At 49.2% G+C, this 24,803-nt stretch overlaps 1 protein-coding gene across 1 annotated transcript in view; it reads right to left on the reverse strand.

The window, feature by feature from the left end:
• Window positions 1-24,803, reverse strand: part of PEX3 (peroxisomal biogenesis factor 3) — a 391,252-nt gene that overhangs the window by 98,340 nt on the left and 268,109 nt on the right. Inside the window, exon 8 of the mRNA XM_086927170.1 lies at window positions 7,762-7,933. Within this exon, the coding sequence (XP_086783296.1) occupies window positions 7,762-7,933 (172 nt within the window). The remainder of the gene's footprint in view (window positions 1-7,761; window positions 7,934-24,803) is intronic.

Raw genomic sequence — 24,803 nt, forward strand, 5'->3', positions numbered from 1 at the left:
CTATCATTGTTGGTGACTTCAACTTTTGGTTCCAGCACGAGGACGCCGGCCCCCATGCCTCCGAACTATTCGAGGCCCTCTCGAGCCTGAATTTCACCCAATTAGTCAGGTCCCCCACCCACAGTGGCGGCCACATTCTCGATCACATCTGGGTTCACGGGGTCAAGTCCTCCTGTCCGCTTATAACTCCTTGTGTGTGGTCCGATCACTTTTTGATTGACAACACTTTCTCGGCTGTCGGCCAGATTAGGATCCCACTGCAGGAGGGCGGCACCGCCCGCAAGTGGAGAGCCGCCGATTCCTCTAAATTCTTATCTCACCTTTCCCTTACACGCCCCTTGCTTCCCAACGATTCTAGCACCAACGAGCTTCACGGGCATATCTCTGACTGGCTCACGACAGCCAGCGATATTTTTGCCCCTCCAACTAAGTTCCCCCGATCCCGACATTGCAACTCTCACAAATGGTTCACCCCCCATCTCAAGACCCTGCAATTGGAACTCCGCCGGTCAGAGCGCAGGTGGAGGAGAGACTATTGCTCGCCTAGCAGAGGCGTATATGTTACTGCGCGCAATAAGTACAAAACAGCCATCTCCGCAGCCAAAAAAGCTTACGCCTCAGAAAGAATCTTATCCGCCCCTTGCAAGTCCAAAGAGATTTTTAATGAATTCACTTCCGACCCCAGGACACTCCCGACTCAGGCCCCCAAACAGGAATCTTGTAACGTGCTTAGTACTTTCTTCATTGAGAAAATTGCTTTGATTAAAGACACCATCCCGGCTACCCCCCTGGCGCTGGTTTTGTCTCTCCCCCCCACAATGCCCTCTCTTTCACTCAGTTCCCTCCCTTAGACCCCACATCCTTGGCCACATTGGCTACCCGCACTAAGTCTGGATCTCCAGACGACTGCTGCCCCCCCACCATACTACGAGACATCTGCCATTCTCTACCCGACTGCATCCTTCCCCTGCTGAATTCCTCTCTCTCGTCCAGTACGGTGCCCAGTTCCTTCAAGGAGGCCGTCTTGGTGCCCCTTCTGAAGAAGCCTGGTGCTGATCCCGCCGTTCCGGCGAACTACCGCCCTATCTCCCTCTTGCCCTTCTTTTCCAAAATCCTGGAAGCCCACGCCACGGCCTGTCTCTCACAGTTCATCGAGAGCTCCAACTTCCTCGAGGCCAACCAGGCCGGCTTTAGACCCGGCCACTCTAGGGAGACTGATCTTGGCCGTGCTGGATGCCTTGAGAGACGGCGCTGACAAGGGTACCCCCCAGGCCTTGGTGTTATTAAACCTGTCAGCCGCCTTCGACACGGTGGACCACAACATCCTTCTCCACCGTGTCGAGCAGGCTGGCATCCAGGGCCTGGCGCTGGCATGGGTGAAATCCTTCCTGACCGGGAGGTCTCAGACCCTCAGCCTGGGCACTTTCAGAGCTCCCAGGGAGCACTCGCCCTGTGGGGTCCCCCATGGCTCCTCTTTGTCCCCTCTTCTCTTTAATCTCTATCTTTGACCCCTTCTTTTTTCTCTGAGGCAGTGGGACGTCACCGTATTTAACTACGCGGACGACCTGCAACTCATCTTTCCTCTCAACTCCCCCTCCGCTATCCCTAATTTCCAGGCAGCTATGTCCCACATCCTTCAGTGGACGTGTCAAAACCAGTTCAAACTGAACCCCGGAAAGACGGAGCTCCTTCTTCCGGGCAGGAGCTCTACCTACTGGGGTCCGTACTTTTGGCCGGCAGAACTTGGCCCCCCCCCCCCCCCCCCCCACCCCCGTGGCCTTGGTAAAGAGTCTCGGGGTCACTATTGACTCCGGCCTTTCTCTCGGGGCCCAAGTGGGGACGGTGGTCTCCTCCTGCATGTTCCAGCTGCGCAGGATCAGGAAGGTGGCCTATCTCCTCACTCCTGAAGCCCTTCTGCAAGTCATCATGGCCCTCGTCCTCTCCCGCTTAGATTTTTCGAACTCTATTTACCACGGTCTGCCTAAAACATCTCTTTCCAGACTGCAATCTGTTCAGAATCAAGCGGCGAGACTGGTCCTTGGGATTCCGAAATGGCAATCCGCCAAACCCCTTCTTTCCACACTAGATTGGCTCCCCGTCATTTCGAGGGCAGCCTTTAAGATCGGCTGCCTTACCTTTAAAGCTCTATCTGGCTCCTGTCCCGTCTTTCTGAAATCCCTCATCAAGCCCTATTGCCCTTCACGGAACCTGAGATCTTCCTACCTTCACTTCCTGTCTATCCCCTCTATCAAACTCTGCAGATCTGGAGGCCGGCGATTTGCATTCCTGGCCCAAAAACTTTGGAACTCCTTTCCCCTCTCTCTCAAAACCTCTAACTCTCTCATTCTTTTCCGTAAATCCCTAAAACATGGCTTTTCCCTCAATCCAGCTAAGTTCCCCATGTCTTTCTGCTTCCAACCAGCGCCAGGAAACCCATGGTGTCAGCGCGCTCTACAAGTTCCCCTTACAATACAATACAATACAATACAATACTCAGAAAGAAGTCTGTCATGTGCCCCTTTTCATGGGCCCGTTACATATTGACACTAGGATGGGGGAGGTCAGGGTTTTGGTGACCTTATAAAATCCCACCAGGAAGCTGCTTCTGCAGGTGCCTTACTGGTAGCCATACCACCAATTGCTTTTGAGACTTCTACAGTAATATCACCGTCTAAAATGTCAGATTGATCTTGGATAATTCTGGCTAGTTGTAGGTGCTCAAATTAGTCTGGCTCATCGGTCAGACCTGTACAGGTGTTATTTCGGTCCGGAGTGTCAGAAGGTCGCTTCTAGAGCTCCACAGGGCAAGGATAGTTCCAGATGAGTCTAGTTGGCAGAGTTCTAAGACCAGTAGGCAGCCTGCTTTCTTCCCCTTTCATGATTTCTTTGGCGAATACAGAAAATATATTTTTCAGCTTACAATAGTAAATCGCGTTTACTCTGAGCTTATCAGTCAGGAGTTCCCTTAGCATCTCTTGTGAGGTCAATTGAGAGGATTCGCATTTTGGCCTAAGCCAAGTTTGAGACCCGCATGCCTCTCACAGTGGTCATTACTGCTCCTCAGAGCGTTTGTGTCGACATGACTGAGCTTTTCATATCCTTGAGAAACTTTTCTACATGTAGCTATGAATGTGAAATGTCATATGGATCTTTTTATTACATAGAATCTGTCTCCATTGACTTTGCAGGTGTTTAAGTAGATCAAGGTCTAAGCGGATATCAAATAGGTCATGGTCTGATATACTGCACGGAGTATGGAGCCACTGGTCAGTTGTTGGAGGAGGGTGGATGAGTTTAATAAGTAGTCAATCCTTGTTTGAATACTTTGTGACCAAGATTTGAAGGTATAGCCCCTCTTTCATAGGTGCAGCAGCCACCTATTCCCGTTGCTACAGAGATCTGCCTTTCCTGATCTACCTAGGATAGTCTCAATTGTTAAATTCCAATACAGCTTCCCCATGACAACTCTGTTGGAGCTAAAAAGGCGTAAGTAACCTTTTGATATTGGTGAGAAAGATACTTAGCATCAAGTGAGGTGTACACAGACCCTACACTAATGTATGCAGCTTGTATTTGGAGTTGCACCAAAATATAACTCCTGTCTTTTGCCGCCAAGTTACGAAGTAATTTCAAGGGGAGGTTTTTATGCAAATAAATTGTCACCCCTCATTGCCAGGGGTATAGCATCTTCCCCTTTGGGCCTTGTTTCTTGGGTGTGACACTAGCATCTATAATTCGACTCTCAGTTTCTTAAGTGTTTCACTCCCTCTGGGGGGTTTAAATGAGTCTCTTGGAAAAGTGATATGTCCGGTTTTGTTACGGCCAAGACCGCAACGTATTTTTTTCCATCTAATAAAATGCGCCAGTCCGTTGGCATTGAGGGGTGTTACATTTATAGATCTCCGTATCTGTGTTTGCATCAAGGCACATTTAGGAGCGGTGATCATCGTGCATGGGTAGTGGCTGACAGACAGTGAGGGATAAGGGGGTCAAGTATGTAGGTAGGGCTGAATATTAGGTAACAGACGTGATTAGCGGTTACAAGGGAGCACCAGGTGACAGTGGATAACAATTGGTGTTTGTCTCTAGTCGGTAAGTAGTTAACACCTTGGCTGCGAAGGTAATTCCCGCTGGGTGCTGAAATATACTGATCCCCATGCTGCATGACGAGCTCAGCTCGTCATCAGCGCACGACCAGTGTACTGCATGACGAGCTGAGCTCGTCATCAGCATCGAAGGGGTTAAGCAAGTGTGGGGAAGACACCAACAACTACTACAGGGGTATTACAGGACTGTGGGATTCAAAGGTACTACAATCAGTGCAGGGAGAGCTTTATAACTGGATTCAGTGCCTTTGTCATGGAGGTAAGAGGTGGTGCTGCTACCTATGGGAACAGGGCCACAAAACCCATCTGCCAGTCGCCAGGCTACAGGGTCTAAGAGGAGGTGAGAATAGGGTGTAAAGGAGGGTACTATTAATCTTTTTGAGTTTAAGGGTCATGTGGTCACATCGGTAGTAGAAGAATGAGAAGTCTTCACTGGTATTTGTGAATTCTAACTAAGGTTAAATCGCCTGAACTTAAACCACCTAGCCCTTTGGGCGAGTCTGTAAAAAAAAAAAAAAGGAGGTTAGTGATTATACATTACGAAAGCACAGTTTGTCACACAGAGGCTTTTAAGTTGGGTCTTAAGGGATGAGCTAGACTTGTCTCATCTCAGAAGGTTTCCATGATCGCCGCTTGCGACCATGGGACCATTTCGGTCACTGATTCTCAGTACCGATGTTCCTCTAGATATGACAGGCCATCTTGGCCTGAGCTCCCATGCTGATTGCCCAGTACTGTGTCTTTTTCCTGTGCAATGTCAATCGGGGTGTCATCCAGCTAGTCTATAAAAAGACTCCAGTTCACCTGGTCCATGGTACTCCATCGTGCGGTGTTGGCACAATAAGATTATGATGGCAGAGTGTAGCATGCCAAATTTAAAATCTCTCTTTCGCAGTCTGAGGAGCAAAGCCAGAAATTGCTTCCTTCTAACATTTGTAAGTATCAAGAAGTGTTCAGTCACAATAACTTAGTTGTTTTCGTAATGATATGGACCATATTTTGTCAGTTCTAGAAGAATTTGTCTAGTATGTTGATGCCATATACAACATGCCAGAATATGGTGTGGGCGTGCGCCTCGAGCAGCAGTGCGCAATCGGAGTCCAGGTTCCGAGTGAATGTAGTTCTCAGTAAAGTTGGGATCAAGGCAATTAAAAAAAGCAAACATCTCTTTCTTAACCTGCTCTGGTACGCAGAGGATCCTCATGTTGTCCCTCTGGCTTCAGTCCTCAAACTCAATAGTTTTCTGGTCTAGATGCCACATTGCCTGTCCCCAGTCTGGGGTTTGGTCCAGCTGGGTTTCTACTTCTGAGATCTGGTACCCGTTGATGCATTGGTCACCAAGTTCAAACGCAGTTCGCATTTTAGCACGTGTCGTGTCCAATGCTGTGTTTACAGTGGCAATGGAGCATTTTTTGCCCGACAGCTCTTTCAGAAGCATAGCCAGAGCATAACCTATATTTCTGGGACAGCTGCCAAGGCCAGCGGTGCAGGTTTCCTTTGTTGGTGCTAGAGACACAGCTTTGAAGAATGAGAGTTGCACTTCATCTTTTCTTTCTGACACATGCCGGTGAGGGAGAGTTTGATATCGACGTAGCAAGTTCACAAGAGCAGATGAGCAAAGAAATCACACATCAAAAGGGAAGAAGTTGAATAAAGAGGGTTGTAACGTTTCCCGGTGTACATATTGGTATCGATTTACAAAGACTCCAGGAGCGGAAAATCTGCATAGACAGGCTATATATTAGGGGAAACTTAGCGCGTCTATTAGAGTACTAGTGTAGTGGCAAAGTTATAAGGTTAATGTCTGTGCAATAAGAACATTACCAAGCCTTTAGTTATCCCCATCCAGAGCAGGAGAGAAACCCAGACCCAAGATGACGCCGATGTGGACAGTCCTACTTTTTATGGTGATGTTGTCACATTGGCCAGGTACCGGGGGTCTATTTTCTTTAATTCACCCAACCTCGCTTTGGGCAGGTATCTTGGTTTCCCACTACTCACTATTGTATCAAGTGACTCCGCTGGAGGAGGCTTTATGGGATGCATGGTCGGGTGCTCGCTGTGGGACAGGGTCCCTCCTTGCTGGTACGTGACTGCTTTCTGATTGCAGGGAGACGGGGGAAGGAATTGTTGATTTGTGGATGGCGCTACAACTGATTTTGGGAAGAGCGGAATGTTGCAGCGTGGAGCTGGTGATTATAGTCGCTTCCCCAGTGTGACTCCTGCATTCCTCTTGGTCTCTGCAGTTTATCCCTTTCCTCCAAATGTCATTGACTGTTCAGGAGGGTGATGAATAGGGCTGCGTCCTCGCTGGAGCCCTATATTGGAGGGGGGGAGCTTCCCCTCAATGCCAAGCCCTGCATCCATAGCCTGTGATATTAGAGAGGCATGTGCATTCTCAGTTATGTCAGGGACTCTGTGGACCAATGTAAAATGATGTAAACCCATAAGAATCGGATATGGGCCATAGGATCAAGATGGCTGTGAGCAATAATTCACCTCACAACAATGGTTTTGCCAACTTATTAAACAAAAAACACAATAAAAAAAAAAAGAGCATTAATCCATCATCTTTTATTTTTACAACAATTTCAGCATATTAAAGGAAGATATTGTTGACCGGGGAGAAACAATGGATGCAGCTCAAAAAATCAAGACAGACTTATGGTAAAATAATTATCTTAGCTCCCGGTGTGATCACTCAACCTAAACTCTCATACAATAGTTTCAATATTAAATGCATGTGTGAACATTTGTTCGATATTGAGACAGTTGAAGTTGAACTGGAGTTTATTACGAATGAGGAAGGCAGAGGGCTGACTAACGTTAAGATTTTACTTTACCTCCTACCCTTGCCATCATATAAAAAGGTGCAAATGAGATGTGAATGAGTGAATTGCACTTTACATAACATGGTACGGTATGTTATGTTATGTTATGTTATACATTTATTTTTATAGCGCACGGCTACTCCAGTGCAGTGTCCCGGCGCTTTATCGAGGCAGCTCAGAATAAAAAACATAACACCATACAGCGAACAACTGAAAAAGAACAACAGAAGTACTAAAGGTTAAAAAGCCAAGTCTTCAGGCTCTTCCTAAAGTGAAGCAGATTAGTAGAGGACCGTAGGGCCAAAGGAAGGGTGTTCCACAACTGAGGGGCCTTCAGACTAAAGGAGCGCCCTCCAGTGCATGCCTTCCTAAATCGAGGAACCACAGCCAAGAACAGAGATTCGGATCGTAAAGATCTGGCAGGGCGGTAGAAGGCAAGCCTGCGTTGGAAGTATTTCGCGCCCACGCCAAAAAGCGCTTTATGCGCCAGCGTCAGAACTTTAAACATGAACCGCTTCCGGATGGGCAACCAATGTAGCGACTGCAACAAACCAGAGGCTCCAACTCGCCTACGGAGGCCAAAAATAGCGCGAGCTGCAGCGTTCTGCACAGCCTGCAGCCGCTGAACAAGATAGTCCGGGAGACCACTGTACAGGACATTAGCGTAGTCCAATCTGGAGCCAATCAAGGCCTGCACAGTGATCTTTCTATGCTCCTATGTGCACAATGTCACCAATTACATCTAGAGTAATAAGACATTAATCTATGTATTAGTCTTTCTTTCATTCACTAAATCAATCTTGAGGAACGACTAAAGGCATTACCTGAGATGTCAAAGGGTTTTCTTCATCAGCCAGCATGTAAGGGCACAGTGGTGACCTGGATTCAGCTTGGTCGCAGAGCAACGAGTAATCTTTTCTCTCCTCCACCAGGCTTCTAATATCTTTCAGTTTCTCCTCCAAATCAAAAAGTGACAAGGTTTGCTTGAGAGACGAACTACCAAATTTTGAAAGAGAAAGCAACAACAATATAATTCAGGCTGTAGTAGCGACACTAGTCAAAAGAGGAGAGAAACACACACAGATGATAACATATTGTATCAGTTACTTACCTTCGGTAACGATGTATCTGGTAGAGAATGTGGTCTAGCCACAGATTCCTTAACGTAGAATATCACCAGGCGTGAGACTGGATCCGGAAATCTTTTGCAGCAGCACCTCTGTGCTGGGGGACGACGCCACACGACCCCACCCTGATGTCGTCCTCGTACGTGACGTCAGCGAGGTCATATAAATCACTCCCGGCGTGCCGACGTCAGTTTTCTTCGGAGAAACTTTTCTGCGGCACAACGCGGACCCACCAACTAAACTGTGAAAGTATGGGAACAATGTTCGAGGAATGAACTTTCCGTAAGTAAAAAAAGGGGGATGGTGGCGACACCATCCTAAAGACAGAATAGACACCACCTACACATATAAGTGGAGACTTTGAGAAAGAGCCCTGCAGGTTAAAATGGGGGCCCCCTCCCACAGTGCAACAAGGGAAGAACATACAACAGATAGAAATTGACTGATAGTGTCATGTGGAACTGTGCCGTCCAGTAAGGACGGAACACGGAAAGAACAACAGTCCACTGTAGGAAAGAATGAAAAGACTTGCCTTTCCCCTCTAAAAACATAGGAAGGAAATAGAGCACAACCGAACCTCAAAGAGGATGACCACTAGAAAACCAGGGCCTAGGCAGTAGAGCAGACTGAAGGGAAGGGAACAGGAGAGGAAACAAACCTTCCCATGAATCAAAGGTACCATATAACAGAAAAGAAGTCCCTCAGCAGAGGTTAACTGTATATGAAAGCACCCAGGGGAGTGCAACAACCTGAAGCCCCTGAAGATATACCCCAATGGCAACTGAAGATGCCAGTGGAGAACACCACCAGAAAAGGTCCTGGCAGAACGGGGAGACTGGGTGGGCGTTAAGGAATCTGCGGCTAGACAACGTCTCTACCAGATACATCGTTACCAAAGTTAAGTAACTCGTACATCTGATAGAGACATCTAGCCGCCAATTCCTTAACTTAGAATAGATACCATAACCATACCCAAAAAGGGAGGCGGGTCTGAGACAGGATAACAGAAAGAGTCAACAAGGTGACGGAGAAAGTTGGAAACAAACTGCTGCAGAACAGTCCGACAGCAACCCCAGCAGCTCAAAGAGCAGAAATCACAGGATAAGATATACGACAGCATGCCAGAATGGCACCATACAGTAACAGTATAAAATTAGAGATAGAACGGTATGATCCTCAGAAGAGATAGAGAGAGACAGAGAGAGAGAGATCCTCTCCGCTAAATGGCGCACAAAAGAGCATTACCCAAGCTGGGAATGAACTTGAAGAGATGCAACCAGCGCCTAACAGACCAGTTATAAAAAGGTGCCAGAAAGTGCTGGTGGCAAGAGCCAAAAGGCAAGCCTGAACCTGAGCAATGCATAGGAGATAGCCAGCGGGACAAGAAGCACACCAAGAGTACACCCAACCTTTTTTTTAACTTTATTTTCGAGTTTTTTCAGTTACATCACAGAATGACAGCGCAATCAACACTCGGAAATCTCAGCACAATATCTGGTACTTCCTCAGCCCAACGTGAGCAGAGTGGTAATTCGTCATACATGGTATTTACATACTTATATCGTAATCAGTTCTTACAGGGTCCTTGAATCAGAGACATGTTGCAAATAGTATCATATTCTGCACAATGTATTGGCTCATTCTTTTCCAACATAAAAGATCTTTAGGCATCAGCACTAGCGCTCGTCCCTAACTTTAACAATAGGAACGATGATCAGGTACTTTGCAGTGCAAACCATTGGCATCCCAAGCCTCACCTTCCCCTCCCCCTCCATTTTCGTCAACGTGTCCCTGTTGTGATATGTATGCCTGTAGTGGTCCCCATATGTCCTTGGGCCTCGAGGTCACTGGTAGTGTTTCAGCATATATTCCAACCTGTTCCTGACAATGTGTCATATCCCGTAACCATTCTTTGAACTTAGGTGCTCTCCCCCTCCCCCATCTGCATGCAATTTTTCGTTTAGCTAATAGTAAAGCGATATCCATGAGTTTCCTGCTACCTGTTGGTATATGTGCCGTGTAGCCTAGGAGCATAATGAGAGGGTCTTTCTCAAAGCTAACATTCAGCATGTTCGTCCATGCTGCGTGTATCTGCTCCCAGTATTGCCATATCAGTGGACACTTCCAGACCAGGTGATAAAATCCAGCCCCCGGTCGTTTGCATCTTTCACACTGATCTGTGTCAGATAGCTTGAATCTATACTTCCTGGCTGGCGTGTAAAACTCTGTGCAGGAATTTATAATGTATAATCTTAAATCGGCTGCTGGAAGTGATACGTCACGTTATTTCACAACAATACTCTCATTGATCGTCCGTTATCTCTTGCCCCAGGTCTTCACTCCAGTGGCGCCTGGCCGAACCCGTCACCTCTGGGGTGTGAGTACGGAGACTACCATATATTCCAGAGACAAGGTGTGTACCGTCAGTGCTATCCAACAGAACGTTCAGGGGCGGTATAACGTCCGGTTCCCGTGGGCATTCGGAGAGAAGAGTTTTCATGCCCTCCTGTAACCGTATGTAATAAAAGAGGTCTAGGGGACTATGAACACTATCTCCAAAGAATTGTTCCTTAGTACGAAACTCTCCATTTACAAACTAGTCTCCCCATGTAGACCACCGAAGGCGTTTGCACATTTTTTGGAAGCCAGTTTCTTGTATCACAGTCACTTTGGGGTGATACGTCAATGGCATAAGCGGCGCATATAGCAGGGAAATCCGTAACTTGTGCAATATCCTCTGCCAAGCCTCGATAGTGCGAGACACAGTGGTTGGCGGTGTCTCGAGAACATTGGCGGGTCCGTGAACGATCCCGCTTAGTGGCAAAGGTTGCACAATCCAGTCTTCAGCTGCTAATTGCGGCATATACCGCGTGGGGTTTGACCCAGTGATAGAGATAATGTGCTTGAGCACTCAGATAATATGTCTCAAAATCAGGGATATCAAAGCCCCCTTTGCTATACGGCTCTGCCATAACCGCCCATTGGAGCCTCGGTTGCTTCCCTCCCCAGAGCAGCCTGATCAGTTCTGATTTCATAGTTTTGAAGAAGAAAGCCCCGGGTGGTACGGTATATTAAGGAAAAAGTACAAGAACTTAGGTAGCACAACCATTTTAATTAGCGAGGCCCTTCCTGCCATAGATAAGGGTAGCGCATTCCAGCGGGTAATGGTGCCCTTAAGCTTCATCATAGCCGTGCCATAGTTCATCCGGAACGTCTCATCCTAGTCTCTTGAGACCCGGATTCCCAGGTATTTAAGGTCGGAATGGCACCATTCGATAGGATAATCTAATGGAAATTCGGACACTGCTGGGGCAAGTGGAAAAATCTGCGATTTGCTCCAATTCACAGTGATGCCGGACAGTCTGCCAAAAACGAAGAATTCCCTCAATAAGGCTAAGTTTAGTCTGTGTTGCGGGTCAGTGACATACAGCGTCACGTCATCCGCGTAGAGCGAGATCGAGACCTGTCGTTGGAGGCATCGGAATGCACTGTCCCTGTGTAATTGCCGTATTCTGCAGGCCAGTGGTTCTATTGCAATGGCGAATAGAAGTGGGGATAGTGGGCACCCCTGCCGTGTGCCTCTGGTTATAGACACCGCGATTGAGAGGCGACCATTCACTAGTATCCTGACCGTAGGTTTATTATATAATAGTTGCACCCACGCAAGAAATATAGGTGGGAAGCCCATCTTTTGCAACACCGTAAAAAGGTAACACCACTCTACGGAATCAAACGCCTTGGAGGCGTCCAAGAACACAGCAGCAAGCGGAAATTCCGGTGCTATAGTTTGCGTGAGAGAAAACAGGGTACGGAGGTTATGACTAGTCGCTCTGGTCGGGGAAAACCCGGATTGATCCAGCAGTACTATTTGAGTCATCAGTAATGACAGTCTTGTAGCCAGTACTTTGGCCAATATCTTTCCGTCACAGTTTATTAGGGATAGGGGGCGGTAGGAATCACACTCCGTGGGCTCTTTCCCTGGTTTTAGAAGAGAGGTGAGCACCACCTCTCGCATGGATTGAGGCAGTGTACCAACCTCCATTGAGTCTTCGAATACTTCGCGTAGCACCGGTGCCATAATGTCTATATAGCATTTGTAGAATTCCGCCGGTATACCGTCTAGCCCCGGCGCCTTCCCATTTTTTAAGGACATAATCGCCTCTCTGATTTTGTCTAACTCCAGTGGAGCGCTCAGAAGCTGCCTGTGCACATCGCTTAGCCAGCATAAGGCCACGTCTCTCAGGAAGCCATCGAAGTCTAAATCACCTGAGACCCGTGTAGTGTATAATCCTTGGTAAGTACTTCCATTATGCGGGCATTGTCCCTACATATCTCCCCATTACTGTCAGAAAGTTCAAGTATAGTATTGGTGCCTCTGGCATGTCTTATGATTTCAGATAAGGCCTTTCCTGGGCGTTCACCCTCCCCATATTTCCGAGCTACCCAGTATTTACTTCGGAATTTCGACTCCCGGTTCGCTTCCTCCTCATATTCCGACAGCTTGGTTCGAAATTCTGTTTGCTCCTCTGCCTTATCTCCCTTCTGTATTCTTTTCTCTAGTTCTTTTAGGTCAACCTCTAATTTTTGTAGTGTGCGTTGGATATCCCGCAGTACTCCAAACCCTTTTGCTATGCACCACCCGCATATTGTAACCTTAAAGACCTCTCAGACCATTTCAACACTGTCGACAGTACCCTTATTGCGGGGGAAGAAGTCCTGTATGTCTTCACGTAGCTCCTCTCTAAAAGCTGCATCAAGCAAAACAGTGGGCTGTAATCGCCAGGTTGGCCTAGGGCTATCAAAACCAGGCACCGTCGGTGTGACTAGTACAGGACAGTGATCAGAGTAAGTGCAGGCTAGATGTCTTGCAGCCGTCACACCAGCCGCTAAGCCCCGTGTCATGAAACAATCTAAACCTGCCCATGTTCCTGTGTAGGATGTGAAATGTGTGCCCTCCAGCTTCGTAGGATGTTTATGTCTCCAGCTGTCTACCAATGAGCCTTCCTCCACTATACCCTGCATGGCTTCCCTGGCTTTAGGAGGATAGTGTGCCAGCCCGTCCGCCCTATCCAGTGAAGGTGTTAATGCCACATTAAAATCCCCTCCCCAGATTACGTGAGTGGAGCCAATATCCAGGATCTTACCCCATAGCATTGTAAAGAATTCGGGAGCATCAATATTGGGAGCATAACAATTCACAATGGTAACTGTCCCGTCACCCAGTCTCCCCCATACTATGACATACCTCCCTACTGTATCTGTCAAGTGACCAAGGGATGTGAATGGGACAGCTCGTTTAATTAGTATTGCAATGCCCCTGGCGTAGGAGGAATAGGATGAAAAGAATCTACCACCAGCCCATCTGTTGGCAAAAGAAGGACTAGTCTGCTGGGGAATGTGCGTTTCTTGCAGTAATACCACTTGTGCTTTGTGCCGATCTAGGTAAGACAATACATTTCTACATTTACGAGCGTCGTTAAGGACCCTAATGTTCCAGGATATGACTACTAAAGAGTTGTTAGGTGATTCGCCAGTGACAGAGAGCGGCAATAATGTGCAGGCAGTACCACCCATTCCATATATCATCAACTTCTGCCCACATATCAGCATCCTGTATAGTGTCCTCTTGTGCATCTGCGCGGTCTAGAACAAAGGTAACATTACCCTCCCCCACCCCCCACCCAACCACAGTCCAACCCTCCACCCACTGAAGCAGCCCCAACTTGCTAGACCAGTCTACCCATTCACTGCCCCTTTCCAAAACCAGAAACTTAGTCCCTCCCCAACAAACACAATCCAATTCAGGGGAACACCCGTAGGGGGCCATTCTAGAGGGTTACACCGCCGCCTTCCCCACCTCAAGCCTCTGGACCTGTACGACCTCTAGGCTCCAATAGAGGGGGGGTGGCGGGTCCCGGAATACATTACCATCGGAACATCTGCAGTCCTTCTGGGATGCATATCCACACTTCGGTTGCAGTTGCAGTCTCTCATCAAGCATTAGTATTACCAACAGCAATCATTAGAAAATGAAAACAAGCGCTGGTTGCCACAGTTCAGGCTTCTTTGTCCGTGCCTCGGTCATGTTCCTGTTGGCCTGCATCACGTCCATTTCTTCCCCGCTGCGTCCGTTTCAGCGATCGTAAGTAGTCCTCAGCCTGTTGCAGGTTCGTGAAGAATTGTGGTTTCCCTTGATGAGTCACACAAAGTCACGCTGGATATAATAAGGCATAATCAATCTGTGCTGCACGCAGTTTGTTTTTGACCTCGAACTTGCGCCGCTCCTCCTGTACCATCGGAGTAAAGTCCGGAAAGATCGAGAAGGACACCCCATTGTACACCAGATTTTGTTTGGCGCGTGCTGCACGCAGTGCCACATCGCGGTCCCAGTAACTCAGCAGGCGCGCAATGATGGGCCTCTGAGGGGAGCCTCGGCCCAAGGGAGCGATGCGCATATTCCATGATAAGATGTGCGGAGAATGCCTCAGCCCCTGTGGCAGTTATGAGCAGTTTGTCGATGAAATCTTCCATACGCCCAGTGTCTGTGGATTCCGGAATGCCCCGTCACGAGGATGTTGTTGCGTCAACTGCGGGCCTCCAAATCCTCATTCTACGCAGCGATGATACGTAACAACGTATCCATTCTCGTCAATTGCGTCACATAACTAGCGGGGTGTCATTGTTGTCCGATATTCGCCTCTCTGTCTCCTTTATTCGCTCCTCGTGCTGGTCTACCTTATGTACAATAGCGTCCATCCTTGAGGACATGCGATCCACCTTATCGACGATTGTGGCAAAGCCTTGTCACATTTCCTGCAGTATCTGCTGCATGTCCCGGTCTTGGAATGATGCATTGCCACCTGATCTGTCCGTATTATCCAAGTCGGCTTCCGTCAGTCTGTTTAGCCCCTTTTTTTGCGGCTTCAAAGTTAAATTTCGGTTGGCGGGTGTCTGGCTTTCCCATACCTCCGCCTGCACCCGGTGATCCAGTAGTATGCTGTGCCTCTCAGGGCCGGTAGTGTGTTAATACCTCGTTGTCTGCACCCTGCATCATTGGACTGATGCGATAATGGAGATGTCCGTCACAAAGGCTCTTATTCCCGGTTTCGATGTTGCCCCCAGGTCACACCACACTGCTAGGCCTTTTCATCAATATGACCAATGTTGTGCGTTGTGGGCGAGCTCAACTACTGGCTGGTGTTCGATTGCTTAAATCTCTGCAACGCCGCCACAATTCTTGTAAATAGCGCCACCCCTCCTTCGGGTAAAGTGTCCTGCCGCGTGTCATTTAGCGCAAAGTACCCGATACTGCCGCCCACAACTGCAGCTTGCGTCTCGCTACAGGGGTTTAGCGCCCAAGGCTGCCTGAGTTTCCGAAGGTGCAGCGCTTTTGGCGCCCTGTCCAGCAGTCCGCTCCGGTAAGTACCACCCCTTTCGCAGTTGGCGCATCGTGTCCCTCGACGCCTCAAGAAGCGCTATATGGCCATTAAATAAGTTTATCCCCTGTGGAGTGAGGGACAGGGTGTTGGATATTAGCTGACTGAAACTATATATAATTCTATAGGCGTCTGCAATGTGAGGTGCGCCAATCGATCATCTAACTCGAGATCAAGTATCGGAGGGATTTAGGAAAGCCCGGTACTAGCAAAATAATGAGGTAAATTATTAAGCCCATTTTGTTGATTCTCATGAGAGAAGAGAATATACTTAAAAGGTGATCAACCATACAATTTGGAGGATTGTATTTGAAATGCATATAAATGTGCAGGAGAATGACAATATCGCCACTCACTATGTTAAGCTTGGAACTTCATTATATCTTCAAGTGGTCTTAGCCAATGTATATGAGACTGTATGCTCTTTTTAAACAATAATGTTGCATTAGAAGGTTAATGTTTAATTGAATGGTTTGAATGTATAATTGGGTGTTTCTAAAGGAGTAGCAAACTGATGATGGTGTAACAAGTAGTGAGTGACAATATATTAGTGATAATATATTTGATACTGTACATTTTATATTTTTGCAGATATTCCTTATATTGTGGGAATTTATAAAATTTTAATCCTGATGAAGGTGCTGGCTCGTAAACCAAGTTGCCAAAACCGAAACGCGTAGATGCCCTTGTGTATTGGGATACACTAAATCATTCGACTACACAACGTCTCCAATTTAAATATACTTATACAAATTTGGAGTTTGATTTACTTAAGTCGGATTGCAGTATCCTGTTCTATTTTTAACCAATATGTTGTTATGTTTTATTCCCACTATGTGATTATTACCTGCATGTATTGTATTAGGATATATTGATTATCCCTTTTATTGTGATTCTTTTTAATGGTATAATAAATTGTGTACATTTTTATAATTTCTGACTATTTTTTTACATCATCTTTGTTGTTGCTCAAATTGAAAGTATGAATTGACTAGTGTGTGTTATAGTTGCAAGTCTTTTTGCTTGCTTATGATCTGTCCAAAGGGGACATTATATTTGACATAATGAGTGAGGGACAGGGGCCAGAGTCAGAGTGTTACACAGAGAGGCAGGTCTAGATCCGGTTTTCCATTGCGTCTTGCCGGTGCAAATGTCTACTGTTATGTCATTTGGGTCCGTACTCCATTAGGCAGGTCGCGTGGGGCCTCTAGTTGGAAGCAGCGCGTGCATAGGCAAATGTTATAGCCCACCTCCTCAAGCTCCTCGGCAGTATAGGCACAGCACCTCGAGTCTCCGGGCGAAGGTCTCAGCAATTTCGTCCCAGTTCACAGAGGCCTGACGCCGCCCCCTCTGTCAGCTCTCGGCAGGGAACTCAGCACTGCGTTTCTCGGCCTCTGAGCCTCGGATTGCCTCCAGATTTTCACAGAGTGTGGAGCTAGTAGTCTTAAGAACGTAGGCTTCAGAAGGGCGATTTTCGTTCCGATTTAGTAAGATAAATACCGGATAATTATTCCGGGTAGCAGGAGCCTCGCCACAGGGCGGCCATTCTGCTCGTGCGCCCTCTAGCGCCTTTAGAGTACACCCAACCTTAAAGGGTAAGCGAGGCATAGCATGAACCCCTAACCGCTGAAGCAGGCAGAATATGCCGCCGACAAATGGCAATAGAGACCTTAAGTTGCTTACCCAGGAACAGAAGGGCGCACATTTTTTCTTTGACAGTATTTTGAACACAATGTTTGATCTTGTCGAAACGCGACACGTAAGTGACACAGGCGTGGTTGTACTTTGGCATGTAGCCACGGGTTTATAAGGTATAGATGGTGGTCTCAGTTGTAAACTCACAGGACATGATTGTTTAAATTTTTCCGTTTTCATTGCTTATAACACACCACTTTAGTTTAAATCATAGCACTTGTTACAGATAGACACACACAGCACATTTGCTCATTACATTTGTTGTTTCTATTTTTTGTTTGTAGTGTTTATTCCCTGATGAAGGGCGTTGTGAGTCATGCCCGAAATGCAATGGAGTCGAAAGTAACTCTGTCGCTGGTATAAATACTGATTGAAATGCTGAATGATTAAAATGTCAACAATATCAAAAGAATATATATGAAAGAAGAATAAAATAACCTTAAAAAGGAACTGAAGTTTGGAATCCTCATTTCACACTGAGGAAATAGGGTGTGCCCATAGGGATGCCTTTAATGTTCCATTAAAGACACATGTTGTGCATATGATAATTGGAAAATTACCCCAGGAAGTGGAAGCAAGGAGGACCCTATGGAACTTGCAACCACCTAAAAAGGGCTCCCCCACACATGGGGACATTGGTCCAAACTGCGCAACTATGACAAAAAGTGGCAAGGTAGGAAGAGGAAACCAAGGCAACCGGCATGTAGGCATTATGTATTTACCGGACCATACCCAGCATATTTTAGAGCATGTAGGAGCCATTTACAAAGACTCTAAAGTGACCATGAAACATCTAAAGAGATGGATAACCCTGGCAAAAGAAGATGGCATCCCAGGAAAAACATATAACACCGTACAATGGACATGCAGTCGGTGCCTGGAGCCCACAATATCACCAGGTCCAGGTGAATGAAGTAAGGCTATATAATACCATAAAAGTACCACACATGGAGTATGTATACATCGGACAACAGGGAACGCCTCTAACGGCAAAAGCCAGGTCAAAAAGAATGCAGGAACAAACCAAACCCCTGAACAGAGTTCCGGCCCATAATGACGTTACAGAGTTAAACTACCGGCTGAAACCCACAAGCAGAGGACACAGCAACCTGTGAAGCACGGCCCCAAAGGCCAACAGGCAACTGAATTCAAAATGCATCCAGGAGATGCTAATAAAAGGGTAAATACTCTTTTTTTTGAAAATGTCTTTATTAACAGGATACATGAAAGCATGGTGATCAGTGCAGAGTATTCACAGTACATAATTCACACATTTGTACATTATGATCGCACTGACAGGATGTATACATTTTCATTTTTCGTTAGTTTCGCTAAAACTCCCAAACTGAACTCCCCCCTCCCTCACCCTCCCCCCCCAGGCACTGTCCTACTCACATTTATATCAGTTCGTGGTGCCGGACATTCTTACACATGGACATTTCGTGTGTTATAATAGCCCTGCTATAGTCGTACTAGGGGCACATGGGCAGAGACACTTTCGTGTAGATACCGTCTGTGTTTGTGCACCTGTAGTTGCGTTTAACGGGTCCCTCCTATTTGGTGGAGGCCGTACAAGGGTCGGTATATGATTCAGATTTGTCCTCATTCCTGTTGTCCCATATCTATGGTGTGTTCGGAGTCTGTATCATTCCCTGACTCAAAGGACCCCAGCAATGCATTCCAGTCTAGGGAGATGGGGTGTTTCCTAAGCCCTCTGCGTTCCTCGAGCTGCAATGCCGCACTCTCAGCCTTTCCCCACCTCACCAACTCCGCCCTCCACATCTCAGGGTCTGGTGGTCTGGGTGACTTCCACTGCGTTGTTGCCATGGACCCCCCTTGGTCAAGTACCTCCATTATGGGCAAGTGTATCGGGTCATCTTTTACCAGCCGGGCCAATAAAGGTCCTGCCTTATCCGCCTGCGCATGTTGTCTACTCGTGTACTCTCTGTAGTCTAGGAGGCGTAGTTCCACTAGCAGTTCTGCGTGTTGGATGTGTGCTTCTTGTAGTGGCGTGAAGGGCACATTCGTGCCGGCAGCTTCAGTCTCTAATAGTGCTAGGCTTCCCTCTACGTCCCGGAGCTTGTCCATCAGTGTGCCTCATGCCCACCCGCGTGCTCATCGCTTCACCCCGAATCGAGACCTTAAAAGCGTCCCACTCCACTTGGCGGGAGCTCGCGGACCCACTGTTTGTGTCAAAGTAAGTTACGATGGCTATCTCGAGTGTTGTGCGGAAAGTCGTGTCTTCCAATTGATCTGGTGTAAGGCGCCAAGTTGGTATGGGTGTTGGGATCCTGCCCCACTGAAAGCCAACTTCCACCGGGTTGTGGTCTGAGAGAGTTTTGCCCATGTGTTCTGCCGTTATGACCGACCCCATTAGTGACGTGGTGCAGAAAACATGGTCTATTCTGGTGTGCAATTTGTGGGGTGGTGAATAGAATGTGTATTCCCTGTCTAAATTGTGTTTGTCACGCCATGCATCTGCTAGTTGCCAAACCTCTGCCCATTGCGCTAGCGCCTCAGCCTGTTTTCTACTTTCCGTATCCTGCAATGTATCGATACATCCAGGACAGCAATAAAATCCCCGCCCATCAACCAGGGAAAATCAGCCCAGTCAGCCAGCACTCCGTTAAGTTTCACCAGGAAGGCCGATTGGTTAGAGTTCGGCGCATATACGCTACCCAACACAACAGGGGAACCGTCTAACAACCCTCGGACGAATACGTATCTGCTTTCTGTATCTTTCCTCAGTTCCACCAGTTTAAAAGGGACTGAGTTCCTCAGCCACACGGCTGCCCCTCTCGAGAAGGCTGAGTAAGAGGTAGCGAACAATTGACCCTTCCACTTTTTAAGCAATTTCCCACTTTCTGAGGTCGTTAAATGGGTTTCCTGAAGGCAGGCAATTTTGACCTTTCTACGATTTAGTTGGGCCAAGATTCTATGTCTTTTGTGGACTGACCCCATGCCACGAACATTCCAAGTGCACAGCTTATAGTCATTAAGGGTCCCCATTCCTAGTGGTAGCAGGTAAAGCCGGTGAAGTCCGTACCATGGAGCAGGTATAGTTAGTCAACCATGAGTCTCGTGCCTGTACAAGAAACAACCCCGTAACTACTAGATCCCCGAATAAAACCTTTCAGGATCCAAACAGAATAGCCCAACGTGGGCATGCCTTACATTGAAATAGGTCTATATGGTGGGGAGCTGGGTCCACTTACGCCAGTCCAGAGTCAGTTGGTAGCACTCCATCGCACCCAGAGCAAAGAAGGCCCCCCCCTCCCCCGATCGCCTTGCATTCAGTTCATACGATACCATCCGACGTCCTGCCCAGCCACAGTCATAGGTCATGTGCTTCTTGTGCCGTGATCTTGGGGAACAGTTGCAGGCTATCAGCAGATCCCGACACCTCCGTGTGTGTGGCGGAACGGCTGGCTGAAGCGGCAGGGTCCTGAGCGTCGTGCTCGGCCAAAGCGGCCGTTGTCAGTTGTCCTATCTCCTTGGTCCTGGCCGATGACGATCCCCCCGAGGCAGTGTCGGTTTGCGTGACCCTTGGCTGCTCCCATCTGGCTCCGACCTCCCGGTGCGATGAGCCCGCTCCTCGATCCTCCTCAAAGGGGTCCTGCGTGTTCGGGGGCGTCAGTGTTACCTCCATCCACTCCGCTGCTTCCTCCGGTGATTCGAAAAAGTAGGACTTGTTGTTGTAAAGCACTTTGAGCCGTGCCGGAAATAGCAGTGCGTATTTCAGGTTCCTGTCTCGCAGCTTGCGCTTAACTCCCAGGAACGTCGAACGAGCTCTTTGCACCGCCGGGGTGAAATCGGGGTATACCAAAATAGTCTTGTCCTCGAAGCGCAATGGGGCTTTCTCTCTCACAGCCCTCAGGACCGAGTATCGATCTTTGTAGTGTAGGAGGCGGGCAATTAAGGGGCACGGTGATGCCCCTGGCTTCGGCGGTCTTGCCGGCATCCGGTGCGCTCTCTCCACACTATATAGTGGCGTGAGGTCCTGGGGGTCCACTATCTTTTTTAACCAGTCCTCCACAAATTGGGTAGGGTCCTTCCCTTTTCTCCGGAATACCCAGTATGCGCACGTTGTCCCACGGGCCCGCCCTTCCGCATCATCCAGCTTGTCCCATATCATTTTAATCTGTTTGTCCATATTTTTGAGTTTCGTAGAATGCAATGTTTGTTGTGGGATGAGGTCGTCTAGCGCTATTTTATGTTCTTTGACTTTCTCCGCCAGCTTCGTATGGTCCGCCTTGAGCAGCGAGAGGCTCGTCGCCATGTTGTCCATTCGGGATTCTAGCGCCTCCCTGGACGCCTTGATTTCAACTAGTATAAGGTCCAGTTTCGCATCCTGTGAGGTCTTGCCCGTTGGGGGAATTATCTCCACGTTAGAGGATGCCAGTGGGTCCTCCGGGCCCGTGGACTGTATATCGGCGCCGGCACCGTGGTCCTGCACCCTGGCCTTGTTCCTGCCCATATTTCGTGTTTGCAGGGCGGTGGTCACAGAGTGTCCCCAATGCTACTGGTCTGGGCCAGTGATGAGCGTGTCGCAGTCGAGTGGTATGCCGCCGGCGCCCCCCACGTGCAGCCGCAGGGAAGAGGCCACCGGTTGTCGTCCCACCGTGTATAATGTGTTTAGGAGGTCTCACCAGCCCCCCCCCAGGGCGCAGCGCACCAGGGCAGCCAAGGTGAAAAGAACGAGAATGGCGGCCCCACAAGTCTCCTAAGGGTCTGGTATTCCTCACTGGCAGTATGCCAGCATAGGGGGGGGGGTTGGGTGGCAGAGGCCGAACGCTGGTTTCAGAGTGCAGCGGCGTGGTGGGGTGCCAATTGTCTCGCTCCTGCTCTGTGCACCGTACCTTCCGCCTGACAGCACAACTCAACAGACAGAGTCCTCGCAGGTGCTGGGGGCCCCTCGCCCGTCGCGTTGTGGTCGGTGTCTTTCACAGCCCCTCTGAATATCCGCACACGGGGCAGTTCAGCAGCAGCAGCGCCTTCAGAGAGTCCGCGTAGCGCGGCGGGGGCAGGCGCGCCTAGACCAGGATCCAGTGTGGTCAGCGCCGCCTCCATTCCGGACAGGCAGGATTTGTCGGCAGTCCCCACAGGCAGCGCCCTTGCTGGTTCCGGACGGCCCGTGGGTTCCGCAGGTCTCTTTGTCGTACTCCCGTGAGCCGGCTGCTGGTATACGCCGGCTCACCGTCCCACAGCGGCCCAGGTCGCACCCGTATCGGCTCCAGCTGGCACCGGCCATCTCCTTACGCCAGTCCGCTGCCGCACCACAAGGGCCAGGCCGCGCCCAAGCTGCGGTCTGTATCCAGCCGCCTGCAGTCGTCTGTGACCGCCAATCGGCGTCGGAGGTCCGCACCGCCTCCCAGGGACCGGGGGGGATATCGTGGCGATCGGGGAGGCAGGGGGAAGTAGGATAATCAGCTAGTGTTGGTGTTCATGGACGGAGCCTCGCTAGAGCACGCCCGCCATGTTCGGTCCTTGGCCACGCCCCCCAAAGGGTAAATACTCTTGACCACATAAAAGGAGAACGTAAAGCTCACTGCTCATTTGAAATACAGAGCACATGTAAGGCTCACTGCCTATGTTAAACACAGAACGCATCTGACGGATGGGAAAATGAAAAAGTACCACAGAAGACAGGTCTAAAGGTACCCAAGTGGGAGGACGAAAGCCCGCCAGCAGCCTGTGAACCGCTGACTCAGCGGGAGCGTCAAAAAGCAAAACCCCATCAAAGGGTAAATCAACCTGACGTTCCCGGATACTTTCAGGGATGACACTGTCTCTCAACCAAGCATGACGCCTCAAGGCAACAGAACTTGCCATGGCTCGTCCCAAAGAATCCGCAGTATCTAAGGCTGAACGGATTGTAAATTCAGCCATGTCGCGGCCATCCTGAATGGAATGAAAAAGATCAGCGCGAGCATCTGCAGAGGTGGCAGTAAGCAAAGAGTCTACAGAGTCCCACAGGGTAGAAGTAGCCCGAGCCAAAACACACACAGTATTTAAAGAACGAAGGGCTGCACTAGCCCTACCCCAGGATTCAAGCCACCTGGACTCCCGAGAGGGAGAAAGCGTTAGAGGGGGCAGGGAAGGAAAGGCAGTCTGCAACACCCTTGCGCAACAGGGTGCACAAAAAAACAGACTGGATCACGTGGAGCTGGGCGGTGACGGTGCAGAGCTGAATGTGCCACTGGATCCCCTGAAGTAGGGCAGACCCAGGTACCCAAGATGGCATCATAAAGGGATGCCTAAAAAGGCAAACGCGGCTCCACATTGCTGGACCCACGGTGGAGGACCTCCAGCAAGGGGGTCCACCGACAAGGGGGTAGAGGAGGTTTGCATATTCAAAATGCGGGTGGCCGAAGAGACCACCCTCAAAAAAGCTGCACCAGCCTCGGTAGCCCTCCGTGGAGGGGAAAACAGCTCATCAGTGGAAGAGGGTTGTAGGTTGTGGAGAAGTGTGGCTCACTGGTTAGAGGAGGCAGACCCTGATGCAGAGGTCAGACCCAGGACCAGGGTTCAATTCCCGACGCGGCAGGGTCTTGAGCTCAAAATGTCCACGGACTCGATAATTCTCGCCTCAGTGCCTACTCGAATCATGGGTTCACACTCTGCAACTCTGGGCAATAGCTAGCTTAATCTCCACTACGCCCCACCGCGATGGGATGCCTGGTCTTCACCTTGGGGATGCCCAGTAGGGGTTATCTCGCAGGGAAAGCCAGGTCGGGTTCCCAAAGCAAGCGCTAAGAGACCTGTCGATGATTTGGCGCTATATAAATCAAAATTAACATAACATAACATAACGTAGGCTGACCCTCCCAAGACACTGAGGGTGCGCCCAATGCCCCACGGAAGGGAGCCCCGTAGAAGAATGAGGATCCTGATGCGGCTCCTAGGGAGGCGAACAGATTGCCAGATCTGGGAGCTCCTAAAGAGGCTGCACAAATTTCAAAGAGGGCACTGGTAGCATTAGCTCGGGCGATGCCAGGCGGGAGAGCATCACCAAACCCTCTCCAGAGTCCTGAATAGAAGAATCTAGAACCCGGTGTCGACGAGTCGAAACGACACGTGTTGGTGCAGATTGTGCTTGGTCAGACACTGACTCGGCGGCCTGCGGCGTCGAGTCGGCACCGAAACTATAATAAGTTCCCCCTCTGAAGATGAAGTCATCGCCGGGGCCGGCAAGGCAATCTTTCGGCACCGGCACTGCCTCATCCGAAGCAGGCTCCGATTCCAGAGAAACAAGCGGAGGAGGAGCCGAGGATGCGAGCCTCTGGCGCCAGGACGGCGCTGACCCCAGCTCGAGGCAGGCGGCCGCCTGCCCAGAAGGCTGGGGTGTGCTCAAGTCAGGGCTAAACGTTAAACGTTAAACGTTGTATACTTGTAAAGCGCACAGCTGCCCCAGCAAAGGGGCGTCCCGGCGCTGTATACCGCTGGGGAACCCATCCTGGCTTTCCCTGTGAGATGGTCCCTCCTGGGCATCTCCAAGGTGAAGACAAGCATCCCAGGCGCTGATGGGGCCGTTAGTAGAGATTAAGCAAGCTATTGCCCAGAGTTGCTGAGTGGGACCCATGGTTGGAGTAGGCACCGAGGCGAGAA

This window comes from Lissotriton vulgaris, chromosome 6 (genome assembly GCF_964263255.1).
Source record: "Lissotriton vulgaris chromosome 6, aLisVul1.2, whole genome shotgun sequence".
Lineage (NCBI taxonomy): Eukaryota > Metazoa > Chordata > Amphibia > Caudata > Salamandridae > Lissotriton > Lissotriton vulgaris.